Genomic DNA, 23,420 nt, shown 5'->3' with positions numbered 1-23,420 from the left:
TAGAGATACAGTAGGGGGCAGCAGAAAATTACAGAGATCTCTCATGTAACCTCAAGCACATCTGACTTGAGTTAGTTAGTCTGAACATAATATTGTATAAATTCTTTTTCCTATTCAAATCCAATTGTGTTTGGTTGGAATATGGGAACTGTGGCTTCCTGAAAGACCTGTCATGATGAAGTGACCAACAAAAACCATCAAACAAAAGGCTAATTGTTTTTGGATCTTTCCTCTGTGATTCACCTACTAAACACACCCATTATATTGTGCAAAATTTAACTACTTGCTGTCAGAAATCTACAATAGTAGACTGTCCCAGTATACAAAATAAAACACAAATCAATGGTTCCATTAAATGTCTTTGCATTTAAAGTGTACCACCATCAACTGAAATGCACAGCTATACAAACAACAACAAAGGCAACTGCAGCAAACATTCCAGAGCACTAGGGGAGGAAGACAAAGGTGGAATTTGGGATGGACTATGCTATCTGTGGTATGCCCCATTACATAATACACAAAGCAACAAAGCAGAAGTATGAAGCTAATAGTTGACCACTGGAAACCAGAAACGAGAGACCAGGGACAACAAACCAGAGGAAATAACCAAACACACGTGCTTCCTGCAAGAGTGGCACACAGAGTCCTTTGAACACAGCATTGATTTTGTTTCATGGCCCTAGAATAGCTGATTTACTACTCTAAGAAAAAAAACTATATCATGGTTGTGTTTGGCAACAGGGAGGGGAGAACTGACTCCAAACATTGTATTGTCAGAAACACAGTGCTGCTTAACTGCTTATTACCAGCAGTCTGGTATTCCCCTTGAAGAATGAAACATTGCAACAAAATCACTAGCTAGTCCCAATATGTTGCACAGCGAAAGGGTGGTTGCAAAACATTGCATGCATAATTTGATGCTTTGGGTGTGGGTGTGGTGTAAATCACTTTGATTTCTTGAAATAACTGGAAAAAAATATGCCCAGATTTGTGCCTGTGGAAAGAAACAGTGACAAACCAGGGAGGTTGAATAAATACAACTACTAAAAGATGTGCATTGTTGCATAGACAAAACATGTTTTGAAAGAAGTTCCACAGTTGTTGATACTGCCCACATCTTTATACAAGCTCATTTGATTTTAAACTGCCTGCACTGCAGAATATTTCAATAAAATTGTGAAGCTTCTCTCCACAAGTATAGAAAACCTATACTTATGTTTCATTCAATTAATATAAAGCTCAGGCACCGTTCACTCAAATAGCATGCATATACTGTTACACACCTCTCAAGAAAAGCATGGCCAACAGTCTAATAACAGCACAACTATTCCAACACTAAAGCAGTCACCTTGAACCTCCCACACAGCAAATACGGATAGAAACCGGAGCAGACATCAAAGCACGTTAGAAAGACAGAGTGACAGAACTGAAAAGTACTCATACCTTCTATGAAGTTGGGGAAGGTTTTGCCCTCTGGCTCTTGCAGAGAATGATCCCAACTAGTCTCTTCAGCAGGATCCTGCAGGAGGCCACGCTCTATAGCCAGTTCTTCCAACACATCATAGTCCAAATCATCTCCTTCAATCTCTGGCAGTGGGGATGTAGTAGGTTGGCCAGCAACAGGACTGGTAATCTGTTGCACTTCAATCACTTCCTCTACCACAACTATCTTCTTCCGCATGGCGTCGTCTGTGGACTGATTTTGCACGTCGCAGGTAATCTCGTTGGCAGGAAGGGGTCCAGTGATTACAGGTTGTGAAGGGGCCTTGCTATCCGAGAGCCTGTTCTGCTTCTCTGTGCTCTGCTGTGTATCAGGATCAGCCGTGTGTTGTGCAATGCTGGGAGGTTCCCCCTGCTCAGGGAGGGGGGTGAGCTGGGCCGAGGCTGCTGCTGCTGACGCTGAGGCTGCCGGTGCTTCCCACTGTCTCTGTGAGGAGGATGTTTTTCCTTTCAGAACCTCCCGTTTTTCAGCCAAGGGCTGAGCAGGCTCCACCTCCCCTTTGTGAGCAGGGGCCTCATTCTGTACAGCTGTTGGCTGCACGCTCTCCACAGTGTGCATTCCTTCTGGGGATGTCTTTGCAGAGTCATTTGTTGCAACTTGCTCGGGGCCCTCAACCTTAAGGAGGTCAACCTGACCTGCATTCTGGGCTGTTGTCTTTACCTCTGTCACTTTTGTCTCAGCTATAAGTGGAGGGACCTGCTTTACAGCAGAAGATTTGTTTGTAGATTTCTGCTTTTTCTTCTTTGCTTTTGAAGGCTTTGAGGCATCCTCTACATCCATGTCTTTTGCAACTTTGGCCTCTTCTGTGACTACAGGTTCCTCAGACTGTTTTGCTGGTGATGATTTTTGTTGAACAGAATCGATTTGTTTTGGTGTCTCTATGTTAGATTTCAAAGTTTGCACAACTACTTCTGAAGTCTTGCTGGAGTCAGCTGTGGTAATCTTCACTTCAGCACCTGCAGATTTAGGGCTGAGATCAGGCTTGTTACCTTTAGCCTCTGCCTTGACCTCAGCAGTAGATATGGCATAAGGAATCTCCTCCTTTTCATGAACTTTTAAAGGACAAGTGTTGTGATCTTTAGATGCTTCTTGTGCTTGCTTTGTTTTTTGGGAACCAAGTATTCTCTGTTGTTTGTCAGTCATTTGAACAATACTAGATGCTGTGGGCGGCACTGCTGTGATGGCTGACTTACTAACACTCTCCTCTAAAGAGAGCTCAATAGTATGCAGTGGGAGATTAATCTCTGATTTCTTTTCAGCAATTTGTATCGCCAAATTTTCTTCTTTCATAGGCGGAAATGGCATTGCTGATTCTAGAGATTTGACAGGCACCTGGGAGCTAACAGAGGTATTTGGCTTCACCTCATCTGCATTAGCAGCAGGCACATGATGTGGTGCAATTGATATCTCATCTGCTGTTTCATTCTTGATTGGTTGTTCTTGCACAATTTTGGTCCTTGTGGTTTTCTGCATTTTCTCCACTTCTGGTTTTGATGGAGTAGGACAAGGAGCATCCTTATCCATTTTGTTACCACGTGTGGATGTGGTTTCTTGAGAAATATTAATGCACACTTCTTTCTTGGAATCTTTGTTGACTGCTTCAGTACAGACAGAAACTACGGAGGATTCCACTGCTGTTGCCTCCACTGTTGACAAAATGGTTGGTATATCCTGCACATTTTTGGTCTTTTTAGATTTTTTTGTTTTCTCCACTTTTGATTTTGATAGAGCATCCTTAGCCATTTTGCTATCATCAGTTACTGTGGTTTCTTGAGGGACCTCTTCTTTGGGCTCTTCTTTGACTGCTTTATCAGAGACAGAAAATACTGTTGTTGACGAAATGGTTGGTTTATCCTGAACATTTCTGGTCTTTGTTTTTTTCTGCTTTTTCTCTTGTTCTGGTATTGGAGTATGATGTGGAGCATCCTTATCCTCTTTGCTATCAACTTTGGATGTGGCATCTTGAGAGACACTGACAAATAGTTCTTCCTTGGGCTTTTCTTTTGGTGTTTCATTAGAAACCAAAGACACAGAGGATTTCACTGTAATTGTCTCGACTGCTGTTGAAACAGTTGTTCCATCCTGCACATTTTTGGTCACAAAGGTTTTCTCTGTTTTGTCCACCTTCGGTTTTGAGAGAGTAGGACAAGGAGCATCCTTAGTCATTTTTCTATCGTCAGTTACTGTGAAGGTGGTTTCTTGGGAGACCTTTATAAATTCCTCTTCTTTGGGCTTTTCTTTGACTGCTTCGACAGAAACAGAAACAATGGATGATTCCACTGCTGTTGCCGCAACCGTCCCGACTGACGAAACAATTGGTATATCCTGCACATTTTTGGTCTTTGTGGTTTTCGGCATTTTTTCCACTTTTGGTTTTGATGGAGTTGGATGTGGTGCATCCTTATCCATTTTTCCATCACCTGTGGATGTTATTTCTTGAGGGACCTTGATAAACACTTCTTCCTTGGGCACTTCTTTGACTACTTCGGTAGAGAGAGAAAACGTGGCAGATTTTACTGCTGTTGCCTCAACTGTGGATGAAACAGCTGGCATATCCTGCACATTTTTGGTCACAAGGGTTTTCTGTGATTTCTCCACCTTCGGTTTTGAGAGAGTAGGACAAGAAGCATCCTTGTCGATTTTGATATCACCTTTGAATGTGGTTTCCTGTGAGACATTGGCACAGATGTCTACCTTTGGTATTTCTTTGACTGTTTCAGTAGTACCTGAAAACATAGAGGTCTTTACTACAGTTGTCTTCACTGCTGATGAAACAGTTTGTACATCTTGTACATTTTTTGTCACCGGGGTTTGCTGTGTTTTCTCCACCTTCAGTTCTGAGGTAATAGGATGAAGAGCATCTTTAGCCTTTTTGCTACTATCTGCTACTGTGGATGTGGTTTTCTTAGAGACCTTAATAAACACCTCTTCCACTGGCTTTTCTTTAGCTGCTTCAGTTTGGACAGAAGACACAGATGATTTATCTGCTGTTGCACCCACTGTTGATGAAACTTTTGAAACATCCAGCACACTTTTTTCCACAATAGTTTTCTGTGTTTTCTCCAACTTGGGTTTTGAGGGAGTATGTCGAGGAACATCCATAGCTGTTTTGCTATCACCTATTACAGTGGATGTAGTTTGCTGGGAGACCTCCATAAACACTTCTTCCTTGGGCTTTTCTTTGACTGCTTCAGTATGGACAGAAAACACAGAGGATTCCACTGCAATTGTTCCCTCTGCTGATGAAACAATTGGCACATCCTGCATATTTTTCGTCACAAGGGTTTTCTGTGTTTTCTCCACCTTCGGTTTTGAGGGAGTAGGATGATGAGCATCCCTAACTGTTTTGCCATCGTCAGTTGCTGTGGATGTTGTTTCATGAGAGACCTTGATAGGCACTTCTTTTGGCTTCTTTTGGCTTTTGGATTCCACTGCTGTTGCCCCCAGTGTTGACGAAATGGTTGACACATCTGGGCTCACATCAACCTTTTGTGGTTTCTGAACGAATGCTGCCTTTGTGCATTCCCTGAGTTCCACCATCTTTTCCTGTTCAACTGGCTTAGCATGGCGAGTTTCAATTGAAGGAATATGAGAGACTGAATACATAGCAACCTTCCTCCTAACACTTGGTTCCATCTCTTTGGTGTAATCACGAGTTTCAGAAAGCATGGGCTGCTCTCTGGATTCCCATGATCCTCTGGGTTTGATCTGACTGCTAGCCATTGGACGACCTCTAAATCTTGGTGTTCTGTCATTGGATTCAGTAATTTCAGGTTCATCCACACTTGTCGTTTTGCGACGGTACCCCTGTCGATCCATCAAAGCCTCTGCACCCATCTTGCCGGGTTTGGGAACATAAGAAGTTGGACCCTGAACAGATTGAACCCGTTCCGCCCTGCGAGCGATGGCCAGAGTGGCAGCTGGCCGTCGTACTCTCTGTAAAGGAGTGGGCACAATCTCTGGAGGCAAATGTAGGTAATCACGCAAGTAAACAATTCCTGCATTAGTAAGGTACCAGTAGAAATGCTTCCATGCAAAGGTCTCCTTTACATATCCCCTGGACTTCAGTGAGCCCATGGCTCTTATCACATGCAGGTTTTCCACACCAGGAATCTCAGGGTGCATGGTCTGAGGACGCTTGTCTTTCTTGGCCACCATGACGCCATCCCGAAACAGATGCTCGTAGATGGCCTTCAGGTTGTCAAGAGGCATAACCATTCCAGCAACCATTGTGCTTCCTTAGTCTTGCAGCGTCTAAGTAAACAGGAACAGCTATGCCAAAGAAGAATAAATCACTAAATGACCTCACTCTCCAGGGTCCTGTGGCAGAGCCTGCTGCCACGTGCTACCAATTCAATCAAAAAAGACACTAAAAATAAATACAACCTTCTATTTTGTGTTTGTCCGTTGTTGTTTAGCTAACCTCCTTCCTCATCAAAAGGGTTTCTTCTTTCTTCTCAAGCTTTCTCAGAGGCAAAGGAAAAACTAAGAAAAGGAAAACTGTTCTCTCCTTCACTCAGCCTTCCTTGGAAGTGAGCATAGTCCGTACTGGCAGAGTTGCAATGAGAGGGGGTGTGTGTAAAAGAGAAAGAGAGAGAGAGTACTATGATCCAGTCAGCCCCTCCCACCTCACTCAAGCAAGGAACAAACTGTTAGAATCAAACTGCCTGGTCGACAGACTCTTAACAGTTGTGAATGGCTTGATGCAAACACTTGTAAAGGTAATTGCCAAAAGTATAGGGAGCAAAAATAGATCTCTAAAATTGAAAAAAAAAAAAAAAAGTGCTCGTTCAGCACACCTATGTCTCACTGAGGCATATGTGCTGCAGTGTCTAAGAGGAACCACCCACAGTGGTGCACGACACATGTTACACACCCCCGGGTGTGTTGGACCATCTCACAAGAGGAGAGACTAGATTGGTCAATGAGAAGCTAGGTTAGAGAAAAGGAGACACCCTTCACGTATGTGTCATCCAATAGGTGAAAGATACAATTATTAACACCCACCTTAGGCAGCCAGGGTTTACACACTTTAGATCATGTGACGGGACACTCCTTTTGCCCTACAGACACTTCAATTCCTCAGAAAATTCCTTACAGCAAGTCTTTTAGATATGTGATTAATAGTTGACATAGAACAAATGAATAACTGACTTAACTGATGAATCACTGCGGATACTGCACAGGAAGAAAGCATGAGACAGCAGGGACTCAAATGGGAAAAAGTTACACTAAAAGCACGTCAAGCAGAAGAACACATGTTACTGTTTAGTTTGTTTTAAACAAGCTAATTTCAAATGAATAGCTGGATAATGTTTTGCATACTGATGCATTTGTATACTTCTATGCAGCAAAATCCCTCTTAAAAGATGATAAAAGACTGCACACACAATGAGCACACTTTTACAGGCACAGTGACATGATGCAACAGTTTGAAAGAACGGATGAAGAATTCATCTAGGGCTCTATATATCTCAATCTCAATATAGCTGTTGAATTTAAGTTTCCTATTAGAGAGTCTACTATATAAAGAACCATGCTTTGCTGCTAACCTTTCAAAGGAACCAAGAACATGATCTGATTTGTGAGGGAGGGATAGACACAGACAGATGCAGATACAGAGAGCAGAAAGTGAGAGGGGTAGAGTTGCACTGATTGTCTCTAATGCCTTCTGGAAAAACTGAATAGATGCTTCGTAATGAACACTGCAATTACCAGTTTTTTTTGAGTATATCTGGTAGGAATAAGCGGTAAGGATATGCCATGCGCACCACTTCATACCTCAAACGGAAAATGTTTTTGTTTTAATCACCATGGAAACAGTCAGACAGTGTGTCAGTTCCGGGAAACTCGAATATCCTCTTTCACGTCGCTCCAACGCCATGAAAATAACTTCTGGGCAGCTGTGCAGGACATCACAGCACTCTTAACCAAGAACAACCAATCTGTCATAATCAGCACAGACGAATGCTCTCTGGGAACAGGCAGTGCATATAATGTGATTGATTTATGTGCGCTCATTAAAGTCATTAATTGTTGAGCTGTGCCTAAAAGGCCACAATAGTGACAACTACTTTTTTTTTAACTTATTTTACATTGTAATAATATTTCACAATATTACTGTATCCTTTTTATTTATTTTCTTTCTGTATATTTGATCAAATAAATGCAGCCTTAATAAGCATGAGACTTTTTTCAATAACATAAAAAAAAAAAATCTTACCAACTCCAAACCACTGAACTGTAGCTTATTATTTAAAATGTGATTAATTATATGGCTAATAATAAAAATAACATATTCTTAACCACGGGGGGAAAAAAACAGACCTAGAAAGAGCAATAAAGGATCTCAAGAGCTGCTTTCAGCCAGACGGGTTCTGACTGGGCTCAGAGAAAGAAAAGAAAAAAGATTTAATGGTTTTATAAACAACTGAAGCTATGCAATGAAAGATATACTCCATTTTAACACAACACCAAATTGTATACATTTCAGGACTTGTTTCCAGTTGTGGGGGGAAAAAAAAGTTAGTTTAAAAGGCTTCATTAGTTGATGACTGTTACAAATTCATCTTTGGGTAATCAGTGAGAGTTAGTAAATACACATAAACATATTAACCATAACCTCCACTCATATGAAAAAAAGAAAAAGAAAGAAAAGATCCTCCAGAAGTAAAATTTCTTCATGAATAAGCAGTGGTGGTGATTCACTGATCGCTATTTGTTCCTCAATTATTCCTTTGTGAGTCATTAGAGGTGCTTAGAGCTCGCATTCACACATTTCAAAATGTGTAACAATTTAGAAAAACCAGGAACTGTATATGAAATGAAGATAACTGATAAAGAGGAGGGAGAATGAATTCGAGGTCACCTAAAATAATTTATTGAAGAATCCAGCTCTCCATTTGGATCACTTCAGCTCTTTGTATGTGAGCCCAGTTTGCCCAGAATAGACATTATCTGGCTCTCTTCCCACTGTTAAGTGTTCACTAGGGTTTAGAAACACGTGTCTTCCTCCTTCAGCCCGCTGACAAAGGTCGACATGCCCCAGAGGTCAGTTTTGCATGTGTCCGTGGCAACAGAGAGACCCGTCAGCTGGAATATAATTAAAGACATTCTTACTTTTTTTTAAAATGATAATATTAAATTTCAGTTTCAACTTTCGAACAACTTTGTCCAAGTCACTTTCAGTCCTAAAAGAGATGCAAATTCTGAGGAGATGTAAATGGATTCAGATGTGATTGGCAGAAGCATAAAACAGATGAGTGCCACATGAGAATTTGGCACTTCAAGGCAATAGAAGCCTCATCTTTGTTGCATGGATGTCTATGATTCATATTCAGCACATCTTCTGAAGAATCTAAACTAAATACTCTTCCGATCTGCTGAATGAACAGTTGAATATGATTTGCAATATTGATGTAGAATGCAAATCAAGCTGAGCACACAGAACACACACCTACTATTAACAGCCTCTCTAAAGTACACACTACACTATTTAGCTTTCCAACCACATATCTGCAAACAATGAAGTCAACAAATAGTTTTTCTTTTTTCATTTCGTCTCTAAAACAATTTTTAAAAAACAGAATAAAAAGGAAAAAAATATATAATAGATGATAAAAAAAAAAAACAAATCGATATAGATCATCCTTCAATCAAATATATTTGCACACATTATAATTAGGAAGCAGATAACACATTCAGACTTATAAAAGTTCAAGCTCTTAGCCCGTGGCTAGTACTGTAGGTGGAGTTGGGGACAGGGATCCAGCTGTCCCAAGTGAAAAAGTGTCGACACCAGCGGTCTATCCCGTCAGAAGACTTGGTGTCACCTCTAACCTCCAGCACCTGTTCACAACCCAGAGGAAACTGAATCTCGTGCTGATCAGGAACCTTATATGGATGGAATCAAGGATTCTAATACACCTGGAGAGGTCAGATATGATCCTGACACCATGTCCTAACCAGACGTGATCCGACGCCATGGTGCTCTTTTCCACGATAATCAGTTTTTGTCCTTACCAGCCATGATGGTGATACGCAACATGGGATTTAGAAACGGTTTCTATTTCTGCGACATTGTGGCTGGAATAACATATAAAGTATGAAAATGATTATTACAGATTATGTACTTTATTTAATGTTAAAACAATTTAATACGAGTTTTAATATCATTTTGTGTGACCTTTATAGCTGTATTGAAAGCAACATTGGATAATTCTCCTCAGATCTTTAAAATAAATGAAACGAAGCAAGAAAGTTCAAACTGCAGAGCTCCAGACTGCAAGGTTTAATGATCTGATCTCGATCATGCGACACCGTTACTAAAAATTCGGGGCAGAAATCTCTGTTATAAACCATAGATATCAAATCAAACAGCACTGATGTGGAAGAAGAAGTTATAGAATGCTTTTCAATCCACAAATCACCAATGTTCACTATGGATTTAATGTAGCTAATGCTAACTGTATCCATGGAATTGTGGGAGAAATAGTCAAATGTTTTTACATTATTCATTTCAGGGTTCGTACAACCTTTTGGGAGTTTTTAAGGGCTTTCACACTTTTTCCAGCGCTTCAAAGCTCTAAATATTATCCAATTTTATTATTTTTAATGTGATGAGTTTTAAAACTATAAGTTTAAAGATGTAGGAAAACTAACACTTTGTAGCAAACAAACACTTTTATTTGGGGAAAAAAAAGGCATTAAAGGTGCCCTAGAATTAAAAATTGAATTTACCTCGGCATAGTTGAATAACAAGAGTTCAGTACATGGAAATGACATACAGTGAGTCTCAAACACCATTGTTTCCTCCTTCTTATATAAATCTAATTTGTTTAAAAGACCTCCGAAGAGCAGGCGAATCTCAACATAACACCGACTGTTACATAACAGTCGGGATCATTAATATGTATGACCCCAATATTTGCATATGCCAGCCCATGTTCAAGGCATTAGACAAGGGCAGCCAGTATTAACGTCTGGAGCTGTGCTGAATCATCAGACTAGGTAAGCAGGCAAGAACAATAGTGAAAAATGGCAGATGGAGCAATAATAACTGACATGATCCATGATATCATGATGATATTTGTAAATTGTCTTTCTAAAGGTTTTGTTAGCATGTTGCTAATGTACTGTTAAATGTGGTTAAAGTTACCATCGTTTCTTACTGTATTCACGGAGACCAGACTGTCGTTATTTTCTTTTTTTAAACACTTGCAGACTGTATAATTCATAAACACAACTTCATTCTTTATAAATCTCTTCAACAGTGTGTAATGTTAGCTTTAGCCACAGAGCACTATCAAACTCATTCAGAATCAAATGTAAACATCCAAATAAATACAATACTTACACGATTAGACATGTTGCATGATGAACACTTTGTAAAGATCCATTTTGAGGGTTATATTAGCTGTGTGAACTTTGTTTATGCTGTTTACGGCAAGTGCGAGCTCCGTGGGCGGGGAGCAGGAGAATTTAAAGGGGCCGCAGCCTGAATCGGCGCATATTTAATGATGCCCCAAAATAGGCAGTTAAAAAAAAAGTATTTTGAGCTGAAACTTCACAGACACATTCAGGGAACACCTTAGACTTATAGTACATCTTTTAAAAAGACGTTCTACGGCACCTTTAATTGTCACTATAAGCAGTAGATGGCAGCAGAGGAGCACTTATTGATTTATTAGCCATTTCCACTCAGTTATTTGTGGAATTATTTTTTTACGCGAGTTGTGCAACAGCACGGCTCCTCGGCGGATGAATCTTCTGTTTGTTGTCAGTGATTGCATCGGTGTGGATACTGTACGTATGATACTGTAAGTATGACCAAAATAAGAATATTCACAGGAAAATGTCATCTGAACAAGTAAGTAACATGTCTGCCATATTTGCTCTGACCAACTGTGGAAAAAAAACATTATAATCGCGCTGGCAATAGTGATAAATCTAACAATCGCTTAGTTTGGATCATGTCAAGCCATGCAAATTATTATTACTGTTATACTTTGTTCTCAAAAAAATTGTTAATGTTAACAACATCAGCGTTGCATGACTATGTGTATTTATTGTGTATTAGCGTTAGCTGTAGATTTCAGTTTCTGTAGCTACTCCACAGTCCAAAGTCTTATGCTTTTGACTACAGGTGAATCTCCAGTTGTCACTGATGACTGTCATTTGGATCCATGTAATGATGTAATGACACAAAGACGAACTGCTGCATGTTCGAATATCCCGCGCAAGCCCACCACTACTGATTTTATTTTAAAACATTATTACAAGCTTATCATTGTGAATCGGGCTAAGGTAAGGTGATAATTTTGAACACTGGCTGGTTATGTACTTGGTCAACAATTGATTTGGAATAATTTTTAACCCCAAAAAATTATGGACTGTAGCTTTAATATATGGAAAAGTATGAAAAGTCTCATGAAAAAAAATGTCTATCAAATTGTGAATGAATTACACAGAAAGTAAGTAAAAAGCGCTCCTTTTATAATCACTGAAGCTGTCAGTTCAGTATGGTACATTTAATAAGAGTAGAATATTAACATTTTTCCTCATAAAAAATTAGGTTTTTGCACATTACTGTAAAAAAAAAACATAAAATAAACATGTAATAACATTAGTTACTGCACTTATTAATGCAAAACAATATTAATATGATTAAATTACCTTTATGACTAAAAACTGCAAGTGCAGTGCGCTTGCAGAGAGAGCTCCGCCCACATGCTATTCTGATTGGCTGTGATTTTTGATTGATTTTGTCACGTCTCAGTCACATTGCATCTGGTGTGGACAGACAAATTGTTTGTTGCTGGAATGTTATTGCATAAAAGACCATTTCAGTAACTGCCATGGTGTTCTGCAGCTTATCATATGATCTTGAGGAAATAAACATCGTTAGCAGCTTTTGGAAAAATTGTCTATGTTGAACAATCTCCAACCCATTAACGCAGCTGAGGTCAAGCGTTTCTTATCATGCCATCTATTAATTTCCTGTTGTACTTATACTCCCATTTGCAACACTCAAAACAACCAATCTCAGAGTCACTTGGCATTAAATGAGGCATACACCAATAGCAATAGTGATGCTTGCCTTAGTAAATGTCACTAAATATAGACCATACTCACCTGCTTGAAGCATGTCAAGGTTTACACTGAAATGTGAAATGGCTTGAGCAAATAAGATTAACCTCAAGCAATCATAGAATGACACAACAAAGTTCAACCGTGACGAGACAAAACTAATTTTACCAGCATGTAAAAGAGAAACAAGAGCTCTGCACATTCCTGACAGTTCTTCTAAAACCAAAAGATTCAGGTTGACATTAAAAAATATGCCAAAATGCTTTGAGAGGTGTACGGACAGAGTAGGAGTAAGAACCAGTAAATGCTGATGAGTTTTTCCAGCAAAACCTGGTCCAAGCCAAAGAGCTGTTTCCAATATGCAGCTCATAAATATTTGTGAGATGCTGGCAAATTTTAAGATAAACCTTTTCAGTTGCAAATTAGCTTTCCTCCCAAAGAGATTTTGATCCATTCATTCATCATCTATTCTCCAAACCGCTTGTACTCTGTAGGGACGCTGAAGAAAATTTGATGTTAATGATATAATTTGATGTTAATACACTTTTTTTCGATACATGACGATACTGAAATATCTCAAACACTTCCAATACTCAATACTCATCACGTCTGGTTTTGCAATACTCTCTCCGACAGCGAGTTGACACACAGCCTCCCCTCACTCGTTTCATTTGCTCCGGGTGAATATTATCGGTGGCTTGAATTTTGGTGAGGGACTGTGTGTATTGCACATAAATGTACTCATTCCTGCAGATTTTGTGCTCACACCCAATGTGCGCCACATAAAGCCGCCTCTCAGTACTAAACTGAGTTCTTTTTCACTGCTTATTGCACTTAAACAGTCAAATACACACAAAATAATGTCAAAATGATGGTCTTGGCGAGTATTCACGTAAACACAGTCAGTTATGTTATAAGTGAACGTAAACAGCTGAGAAAGAAAAGGCATGTGTAACAGTATAATGGATCCGTGCACCAGGTTTTAAAGTGACAGAAGCCTAATATACCTGCTGCCAAATTATGAGATAATATTAAAAAAAATGTATATATGGCAGTTTTTCCCCATGGTATTGATGTCAAAATTGTGGCCAGTGAAAATGCTGAGTGGCTGGTGAGCAAAAAAGGTAATGTCAAGCCCTGGTTGGGACCTAAAGTATGTAAAAGTAGAAACCAGCAGTTTGTAACTGAATGGACGAGAAGCAGACAGGTTAAATTACTGCTTAACAGTGACATATTCCTTACCATCTCAAACAGAGCTACATTGTTTTAAGAATGACTAATGAAAGGTTACAACAATGCTCAGATCTACGTTTTGTGGGTACGGTCTTTAAAATGTCTTCACATTTAAGTGAGGTGCACATTTAGAACAGTTCTGACGTCTGAAACGGTGCAAGGTCTTTCTCTCTTTGGCTACACGTGTCTATGGAAAAGTAGTAAAATTATGTAACATGGCAAAAATGACAAGTCTCCCTTGTGTTCTCCACATCATGAGTCATGGATCACTCCGGCTTGTCCATTTCCTAAGTGGAAAGAAACACAACGTCTCAAATTAGCCCTAGCCGAGCACCGTCAACCTTCTGGCCAACACCCCGAGCTTCAACGCACATCCAGCATGCTGCTCGAACGTACAGTGGAAGGTGGAAGTAATAATTACCCCAACAGATCAAAAAATGATAATGAAACTATTTGTTCAGTGTTAATATAGTTCACATTTTCAACAATCTAATCTAATATTCTGTTACATATCTACTAATGAAACACAGGTTTGCAGTTGGAACATGATAGTCTGGAAGTAAAACGAAAGAATGCTTTGTGAGCAGTAAACAGCTCCAGAGGAAAAATACCCAATTGAGGTTGTTGGGAATTTGAAACAGCCCTGATTTCCCAGCTGCCCCTTTGGGAGCACAGTAGGAGAGGAATCGGCGTTCAAGAGTCAGATCAGTGTGGGAGAGGAAAAGATCCAGCTTCATTAGAAAAAGCCTGGATAGACAACTTAAGACCAACTTGAACTGTAGTTTTAATGGTCATTAATGTTAGTACACCACAGAAAAGTAACTAGCACCAGCACACATTCCGACTCTTACAAACTGCTTAAGCAAGACTTCCTTGGCCAACCAGCACTGAAAGATTCTGTTGCATATAAAAATGCAGACTGCAAAACAAAGTATATATTGTAAATAACATGGGACAAACAGAGGGTCAAATTTCATATAATCAAGTGGGAGATGGATTTGCATCAAAATACTGTAGAGTTTGATTGGACATGAGCATTTTGTCCTCCCTATTAAAAGTTGATAAGCCTGTGAATTGTACTATCCCAACTCCCCAGACCAGAAATAAGGTCATAGTTGATGTGTGACAGTCGTTCTTTGGTAGACCATCTGTCACTCTGATTTTGTACATCTGGGGTATGTTTTCCGAAAGCATCATTAGCCAACCATGGTCATAAGTTCTGTCGTTACCAACAGAGTTCAATGGTTCTGCATTTCCCAAAGCCATAGTTCCAACAAACATTCACAGACAGCATTGCAAACTTGTGTGACTGGAACTACAGCTTTCGACTTGTGGTGATGTATGACATATAGACTTAAATAGATCATGCTCTTGGGCACAATAAGCAAGCTAACATGCATGCCAACAATCAGCACCGTTTTCTGAAGAGTGTGTGCATGTGCATAAATGCATAAGGGAACCCCGGAGTATGACGTAAAAGGGAACTCATGATGAATCAAAAATCAAAGCAATACAAAAATAGCGAAGTAGAAACAGTGAGAAGGGACTGAACGAACTGCACGTATACGAGATTATGCCATTTAAAGTGAATGTGACTTGACGTGTAGCCAAGTATGGTGTCCCATATTCGGAATTTGTGCTCCAAGTGAACACACACCCGGAAGCAGTGGGCGGCCGTTTTTGCCGTGGCACCCGGGGAGTGATTGGGGGTTAGGTGCCTTGCTCAAGGGCACCTCAGTTGTGGGTAATGAGAGTGGAAGAGAGTGCTCCTACATTTCCTGCCGGTACTGAGAATCGAACCCGCGACCTTCAGGTTACAAGTCAGACTCTCTAACCATTAGGCCACAACTGCCCCCGACATACTGCATGTTAACGTGATTTAAAAAATTAACGGCTTTCTATTATTCTTCTGACATTAATTGCAATCTAATTAGCAGGTGATTACTGAATGTGACATCATTAATGACAGTCCGACGTGACTAATGTGGTTCAAACGACTATGGTTATGACTAGCTAGTTAATTTCTCTAACGATGCATCATACTATGATGGTTAAGCTGCAAGTTACGCCATTGTATAGTAGGGGTGTAACGGTACCCAAAAATGACAGTTCGGTACGTACCTCGGTTTTGAAGTCAAGGTTCGAATACGGGTTCGGTACAGTAGGGTGAGAAAACAACAGATGTTTTACTGAACAAACTGTGGCTCTGTCTTTAATTTATAATTAAAATTTTCATAAGGGTTAGTTCACCCAAAAATGACAATTCTGTCATTAATTACTCACCCTCATGCCGTTCCACACCTGTAAGACCTTCGTTAATCTTCGGAGCACAAATTAAGATATTTTAGTTGAAATCCGATGGCTCAGTGAGGCCTCCATAGGGAGCAATGACATTTCCTCTCTCAAGATCCATAAAGGTACTAAAAACATATTTAAATCAGTTCATGTGAGTACAGTGGTTCAATATTAATATTATAAAGCGACGAGAATATTTTTGGTGCGCCAAAAAAACAAAATAATGACTTATATAGTGATGGCCGATTTCAAAACATTGCTTCAGGAAGCTTCAGAGCGTTATGAATCAGCGTGTCAAATCAGCGGTTCGGAGTGCCAAAGTCATGTGATTTCAGCAGTTTGGCGGTTTGACTCGGGATCCGAATCATGATTTGATACACTGATTCATAATGCTCCGATGCTTCCTGAAGCAGTGTTTTGAAATCGACCATCACTATATAAGTCATTATTTTGTTTTTTTGGCGCACCAAAAATATTCTCGATGCTTTATAATATTAATATTGAACCACTGTACTCACATGAACTGATTTAGATATGTTTTTAGTACATTAATGGATCTTGAGAGAGGAAATGTCATTGCTCCCTATGGAGGCCTCACTGAGTCATCGGATTTCAACAAAAATATCTTAATTTGTGTTCCGAAGATTAACGAAGGTCTTATGGGTGTGGAATGGCATGAGAGTGAGTAATAAATGACAGAATTTTCATTTTTGGTTGAACAAAACTATCTCTGCTAATGCTGAAAACTATTAGGGAGCCCTTACTTGCACATTACTATAATAAAGGTTACAATTAACAACAGAGCCCAAATTATTAAATTCAGTTGCTATTTTTAGATATAATCATCAACATTTAATTAATAATAAAAAAAATGTATGTATTCTAAATATGTAAATTACACATAAGGCAGTTTTTGCATTAACTTCTGTTTCTCCAATTCGTTGTTGAAATATAATCATTTACACAGTGGCTGTCATAACTTGTTTTCATGAAGGATTTATTTAGGCCTTACATTAACTAACACGTTAAAATATATTTAGCGAAACAGTTCACTTCTCTAGCGAAGCTGTTGACACTGAATGGCTTTTCTGAGGTAAATGTAATACTATGTGACATATTGTTTACAAATTGTTTTACTGACATCTTTCCATGGCTGTTTTACTTTGAGCGATTACACGAGATATGATACGTTCTTTCAACATACCTTCAGATGTTCATTCTGTAGTATTAAAGAGGAAGGGATGATCGCATTCACTCGCTCTCCGCGCTGCTGTTTGAACTGAGGCGCCTATACAGTGATCTGTCACTTTGTTTCTAATTGAAAGTAACAAAACACAGAACTTATTGCAATTATTGGTGGTTAATGCTAGTTAAAAGGGGTTAGGCTAAAAAGCATTACTGTTCACGCCCCCTTCTGGATTGTAGTACTGATCGCCTGTGACTGACTGTTTTCGTCGTCTAACTGCATGAACCGAACCGTGACAATTCGGGACGAATACATGTACTGTTACAACCATATTGTATAGGAAACACCCCTGGTTGGTCACCAGCACAATTTCTGATTGCTTAACTAGCAGGACATCACAACAAAGATCATGTTGGTCGATCAGCTCCATCAGCTACATTTTTAGCCTACCAACAGCATTAAACAGCCTGAACCAGCACTGGAATTCACAGTGGTCTAAGCTGGTCTTTCAACAAAGATAAGAATGTTTGCCTGTGCAAAAGTCACAGATACAATGCTAGGGTGTTTTGGGTGGTTGCCACAGTGTCGCCACAGTTTATGTGTGGTTGCTAGGTGGTTCTAAGTCAAAAAAGCCAAATGCCAAGCCTCTATGATATTCTGGTCTCTGGAAATGAGTCATCTTCCCTCATTCTTTTGAAAACAACAATAATATACTGCTGCAATCACATGTTGACCATGACCATGACCTGTTGTGCAGTATAACAAATTGGATGTGTAATTTTTATTTTTTAAAAACCCAATATGCAAAAGGTGAATTTTCCAAGACAGAAAGCGCTCATAATTGCCTTAACTGTGATGATGTCAATGTCTACCCATGCACTACACCACGGCCATCACCTACCTTTCTTGCTGCTGCGCCAGAACCGATCTCCCAGGATATCACCCATGTCCAGACTCTTCTGATAATGCATGTTTGCACAGGCCCGGGTGAGCAGTCTAACCGCACCACCACGTCTTCCCCATGTGGACGGAGCCACCCCATCTGAAACGTATTCTCCCCGCGGCGTGCAGAACGGGGAAAGTGGAATGGAGGGGGGCACATCGGGGAGAATGACAGGGGAATGCAGTGAAGAAACAAGAGCTTCTTTTCATGTTCTGCCCACAAACACACAAAGTCACGGAGTCTATAAATCTGTCCCGTCCTGCCCCCTCCTATTCTCCCAGAGTCCCATACATCTGTCCCATCCAGCAACACTTACTTCCGCACAAACACTGGCTTGTTCTGCCACACCAACAAATTTAGCCTTCAATCAATGAGACAAGGTTTATTGATGTGTTGTGAAAGAGAGCAGGCACTTGGGTTTGGGGTTTCAGACGTTATAGCCTAATTTGGCAGCACAACCAAATAAAACTTTTTAAGAGGTGGGATTGATCAGCATTAACTAAAACAAAATTGCAAGCCATTTTGGAGGCTCAAACTAATAAACAGCTAATGGCTGGATCAACTTCTATACAGTGTTTGGGATAATAGGGTGTGCAGGAGGTTGCTTTTGGACTGTCGATGTGCATCATTAGAGAGAAGGTCTTACAGGTACGAGTGTCTTCCCCATAGCAACCACACGCCCAGAGGGCCGATTTACTACTGCCTGAATCTTTTGTGTCAATTTAAGTAGTTTGCTTTGTCTTCAATGAGAGCATTATTTGGTAAATGTTCCTGTTCAACAGTAAAGCATTGTCTTCAAGCTTATTTATGGACATTGCTGTTCTTAAGGTGTTTATAATGCTAACTATGAACATTTTTACAAAGCTTTTACATTTTAAAGGCTGTTCATGGCAGTGGTTCTCAGCTGGCTTTTACTTCACAACCCAGATTTTATAATGGACTTCAAGTGGTGATCCAACAGTCTCAAAATTGTTCATCATATAGAAACAACAAAAATGTCCTTAAAGAGATCACCCAGAAATGAAAATTCTGTCATTTACTCACCCTCAAGTTGTTTAAAACCTGTATGAGTTTCTTTCTGGTAAAATATATAAATATACAAAATATCATCTTTTGTGTTCAGCAGAAGAAAGGTTTGGAACAACTTGAGGGTGAGCAAATGATGAGAGAACTTTCATTTTTCCTACTATCCAACAATCCCTTTAATATAACACATGAAATCCATCAATATTACTGTTGCATCCACCCAACAATATTCAAACTTACCATGTGACAAATAACGTGTTAATATTGTCCACATTAGAGTTTGGCTGGATGCAAGTATTTTGAAGTGGATCAAAACCTTTCATCAAAGTTGTCCTAAAACTTCTTCTTATGTTGACTACTGTATATCTGAATTAGTTTTAGAGTTATTTGGAAGATGGGATTTTGTTCATTTTAACAGCTTCTGAAGCTACCAAGATTTCAAATATGCAGAATCGTAACTACATGTTACTGCCCTGACATCCCTATATCTATGAGATTGAACCATACAAGACCTTAAAAATGAAGATTGCAAAAGAAAAGTTTCATAAGAACAAGAATCTAAAAATGACTTTAAAATATATTTAACACTTCTTGAATTAAAGACATGTAAACTTTGGAAAAATATTTGTTTTGGGCATTCAGAGAGGTGTGTTGTATTCAATTGTTTTGACAGAGGGAAACAAGCCCTACTGTTTAAAAAGTTACCTATATTTGGTTTTTGATCATTGAAAATGGGTAAAATTCAACAATTTGGATATGACGTCACATTGGGGTCCCCATATCTATGGGAATTAACTATAAAGGGAATTTAAAATTAAGATTTCAAAAGAAAAGTTTATTAAGAATGAGAATCTAAAAGGATATTAATATCTTGAATACTTTTAGAGTTACAGGCATGCAAACTTTGGAAAAGGAATATTTATAGCACTCAGACAGGTACAGTATGGCCTATGCAATTGAGCTCATAGAAAAAAAAGAGATACCATTTCTAGGTTTAACATGATTTGTTCATTAGATATTCCTCTTTAAAAGAAAAAAAAGTATCAGCTGTATGTATAAAAATAAAATAATGATGCTGCCATCTTTCTAAAGTCATTTTTAGACCCCTCTAATTTGGCTACAAATTTCAAGTGAAAATTGATACTCAGTAAATATACATCTCTATATATACACATCTCTAATATACACCTCTTTCTCAGTAAATATACATCTGTAAGATTTAATATTTGGCTTTCATCGCTATTTATGTTTGTCTTTCTACAGAAAAAAAAAAAAAAAAAACTAGCCGGGGACCTCTGGTTGCTTTGACACGGAATGACACACATCTTTCTAGTAGAACTGAAATGAAGGCAGAAATCATAATCAAGATTGCTTTGGCCAATATTGAGATTGTTTAAAACAACAAATACATAGTTTTCAGTGAAAACTACTAAACATGTATTCAATATATTACATTTCTGGCATATAAAAAAGTGTGCTGAATTTATGACACAAAACACAAGATAAAGACCATCAAAGTAGTAATGTGGCACAATAATCATTGTAAATTATTTGCAGAGCCCCACCAAAAATGTTTAACCCTTTAAGCATGTCTTTATAAAGGGTTATCACTGCAGAGAATCTTTATGGGATAAAAACACATATCTTATCAGTAGAAAGTGTAAAACCTCAGATAGGCTAACGAGGTTAGCTAATAGAAACATCACAAATACAGTGTTACGTTGTTTTACAAAGTTCTGTCATGAAACTCTAGATGGCGCAGGCTGATAAGTCATTAACTCACTTTGCTTGCAGTCACATCGTTATCTATAGGGCAGAGCTGATTGGTTCCTGCTGTATCAGTAGCCAATGAGTTCACTGCTCAACCTTCAAATATGTGCTCAGCGTTTGCTGTAGCAGTTGCAGGGCACTTTCAGAAACCCTCCTCCTTCCCCAGCTCCACCTGTATAGATCTGCTACGGGTAATTAATGTACTCTATATTGTACAGCAGCAGCATGTCTTACTTGCTCACAGCACTGTGTATGTTGTGTATATATTGGCAGTAGCAAGTCCAGTACTTGCAGAAGCAGCAATAAAGGCAACAGCAGCGTAGATCTATACCGCCAAAACCAAATATAATCAACATTGTTATATTCATTACCATGCAAACTCTCGGAGAGTTGTTACGACGGAAATACTATTATTTAAATGATTTATGTGTTGAATTACACTTAGGTGCACTGTGGTTCATCTTTACTAGTAAGAACACATCTGTAAGTGTTTCACCACAACACTATCCGAAATACTTCAGATTCCTGTCTGCACATGTTAGTTGTTTTTCAAAGACATTCATTGTGAAATGAAAAATCATGCTATTGAAAGTCTTCAGAAAAATATGGTTAGTGCCTTCTGAGTATTCCTTCAGAAAAAAATGCCATAGTTTTTGTATAATAACCATGATATACTAACCATGAAATTGAGGATTCCTCCATGTTTTTATCAGTGTTTACCATAGTTTTACAAATAATACCACAGTTCACAATGGTTTCTATGCACCAACTATGGATGTTGGTCAATATCTAATCAAGCTATAAAAAGGAACACTTGGACAATTCTAAATAAACAAAAACTGCTTTGTGAAAACATCGCTAAAACACATCCCAACAGAAAACACAAAGCAAACTACATGTTTGTCCTGTGAGTCAGCAAGAACGGTTTTACAGCACATGAGGGTGTGGTCAGCCAGGCCCTGTGGTTGCTATGGGAGCATGAGTCACAGACGGGCCGTCGGCTGGGTAAATACACCGTCTGTTCTGGACTTAGGTCAGCGTTACCCCAGCAACAGCAAAGCAAAACTCACACAGGATGCCATGCTTGAATGGACAGAAACTTCTGTGCATTTGCATCCAAACCTGGACTTTATACACTGGCATCCAGACAATCCAACACATTCTTTACCAACTTTCTACAAATGTCGAAAAGAGGCGCAATTAATGCTTAATAAAACTAAGTACACCGACAGCACACGCATATCTGTCAGTAACATACACACGCCAGCATGCATTAAAGTGATTTATGAACTATCCTCATTAAAGATTCACCAGTGCAGTTCTATCCTGAAGAAAATAAAGTTTTATTAACCTGAGAAAGAATCATGTGGGAATATGATGAACATATAATTTTACTGTCAGACATTATCAGCCTCTACACTGCTGTCCTTTAGTATACACTAGTCTGTCTGAACAGCAGGACGGCCCTGTTCTGTTAAACTAGCAGTTTGGCAGGCTGCACTATTAATGTAAATTCACCATATTGTTTCTGTTCTGCTTGTGTGTGCCCAGGGGAACTGAAAAACAGCACATCCCTTTATGACTTTTGGTAAAAATCTCTCAAAAAGCTCTGGAACAACCACTTTTAAACCGCTGGTTTAAACTATAGTCTAGCTGCTCTCTCAGCCTGGACAAACTAGAGTTTAACTGGTTTAACTGGTCAGCCAATTATGAACTGTAAAAAAAATAAAAAAAACTTGATTATTTTTTCATACAGCAATTTTGATCGCAAATTTGACGTTTAGTATAATAAGAGTGTAGTATTCTACACAAATACTTACAAATGAACACTGTTCTTTTGAACTTTCTATTGATCAAAGAAAAATGCATCAAATGCCTGGAATGCCTGGAAAAAATGCATCAAAGAATGATGCTGAAAAATCTATAAAATCTTGTTTCTGCCATGAAACAAAAAATAAAAAAAGGTATAATTGCGACTTTTTCTCTCACAATTCCTACTTTTCATTCTGATATTCCAAGATATAAAGTCACAATTGCGAGTTATAAAGTCAGAATTGCATGATACTGCATAAAGTCAGAGTTGCAAATAATAAAGTCAGAATTGTGTGATAATGTATAGTCAGAATTGCAAATCATATAGTGAGAATTGAGAGATAAAGTCAGAATTGCAAATTATAAAGTCAGAATTGTGAGTTAAAGTCAGAATTGTGAGTTATAAATTCAGAATTGCGAGTTATAAAGTCATAATTGCAAATTAAAAAGTCAGAATTATGAATTATAAAGTCAGAATTGCAAATTATAAAGTCAGAATTGTGTTAAAGTCAGAATTGTGTGATATAAAGTCAGAATTGCAAATTATATAGTCAGAATTGAGAGAT

The 23,420-nt window shown here is 38.8% G+C and overlaps 1 protein-coding gene across 12 annotated transcripts in view; it reads right to left on the bottom strand.

Annotated features, from left to right (window-relative positions):
- plecb (plectin b) overlaps positions 1 to 23,420 on the bottom strand; it is a 168,421-nt gene that overhangs the window by 79,761 nt on the left and 65,240 nt on the right. For 5 of the 12 annotated variants that reach the window (XM_048154107.1, XM_048154126.1, XM_048154106.1 and 2 more), the window contains exon 1: positions 1,444 to 6,019. The exons of 4 other annotated variants lie outside the window; for them this stretch is intronic. In XM_048154107.1, the coding sequence (XP_048010064.1) occupies positions 1,444 to 5,731 (4,288 nt within the window). In that variant the 5' untranslated portion in view covers positions 5,732 to 6,019. Of the gene's footprint in view, positions 1 to 1,443; positions 6,022 to 23,420 lie in introns of those variants that run through there. 3 more of the 12 variants (XM_048154105.1, XM_048154108.1, XM_048154113.1) reach the window with 2 other exon arrangements.

The sequence above is a fragment of the Megalobrama amblycephala genome, linkage group LG13, assembly GCF_018812025.1.
Source record: "Megalobrama amblycephala isolate DHTTF-2021 linkage group LG13, ASM1881202v1, whole genome shotgun sequence".
Lineage (NCBI taxonomy): Eukaryota > Metazoa > Chordata > Actinopteri > Cypriniformes > Xenocyprididae > Megalobrama > Megalobrama amblycephala.
This window is presented reverse-complemented; position numbering and strand designations above follow the sequence as displayed.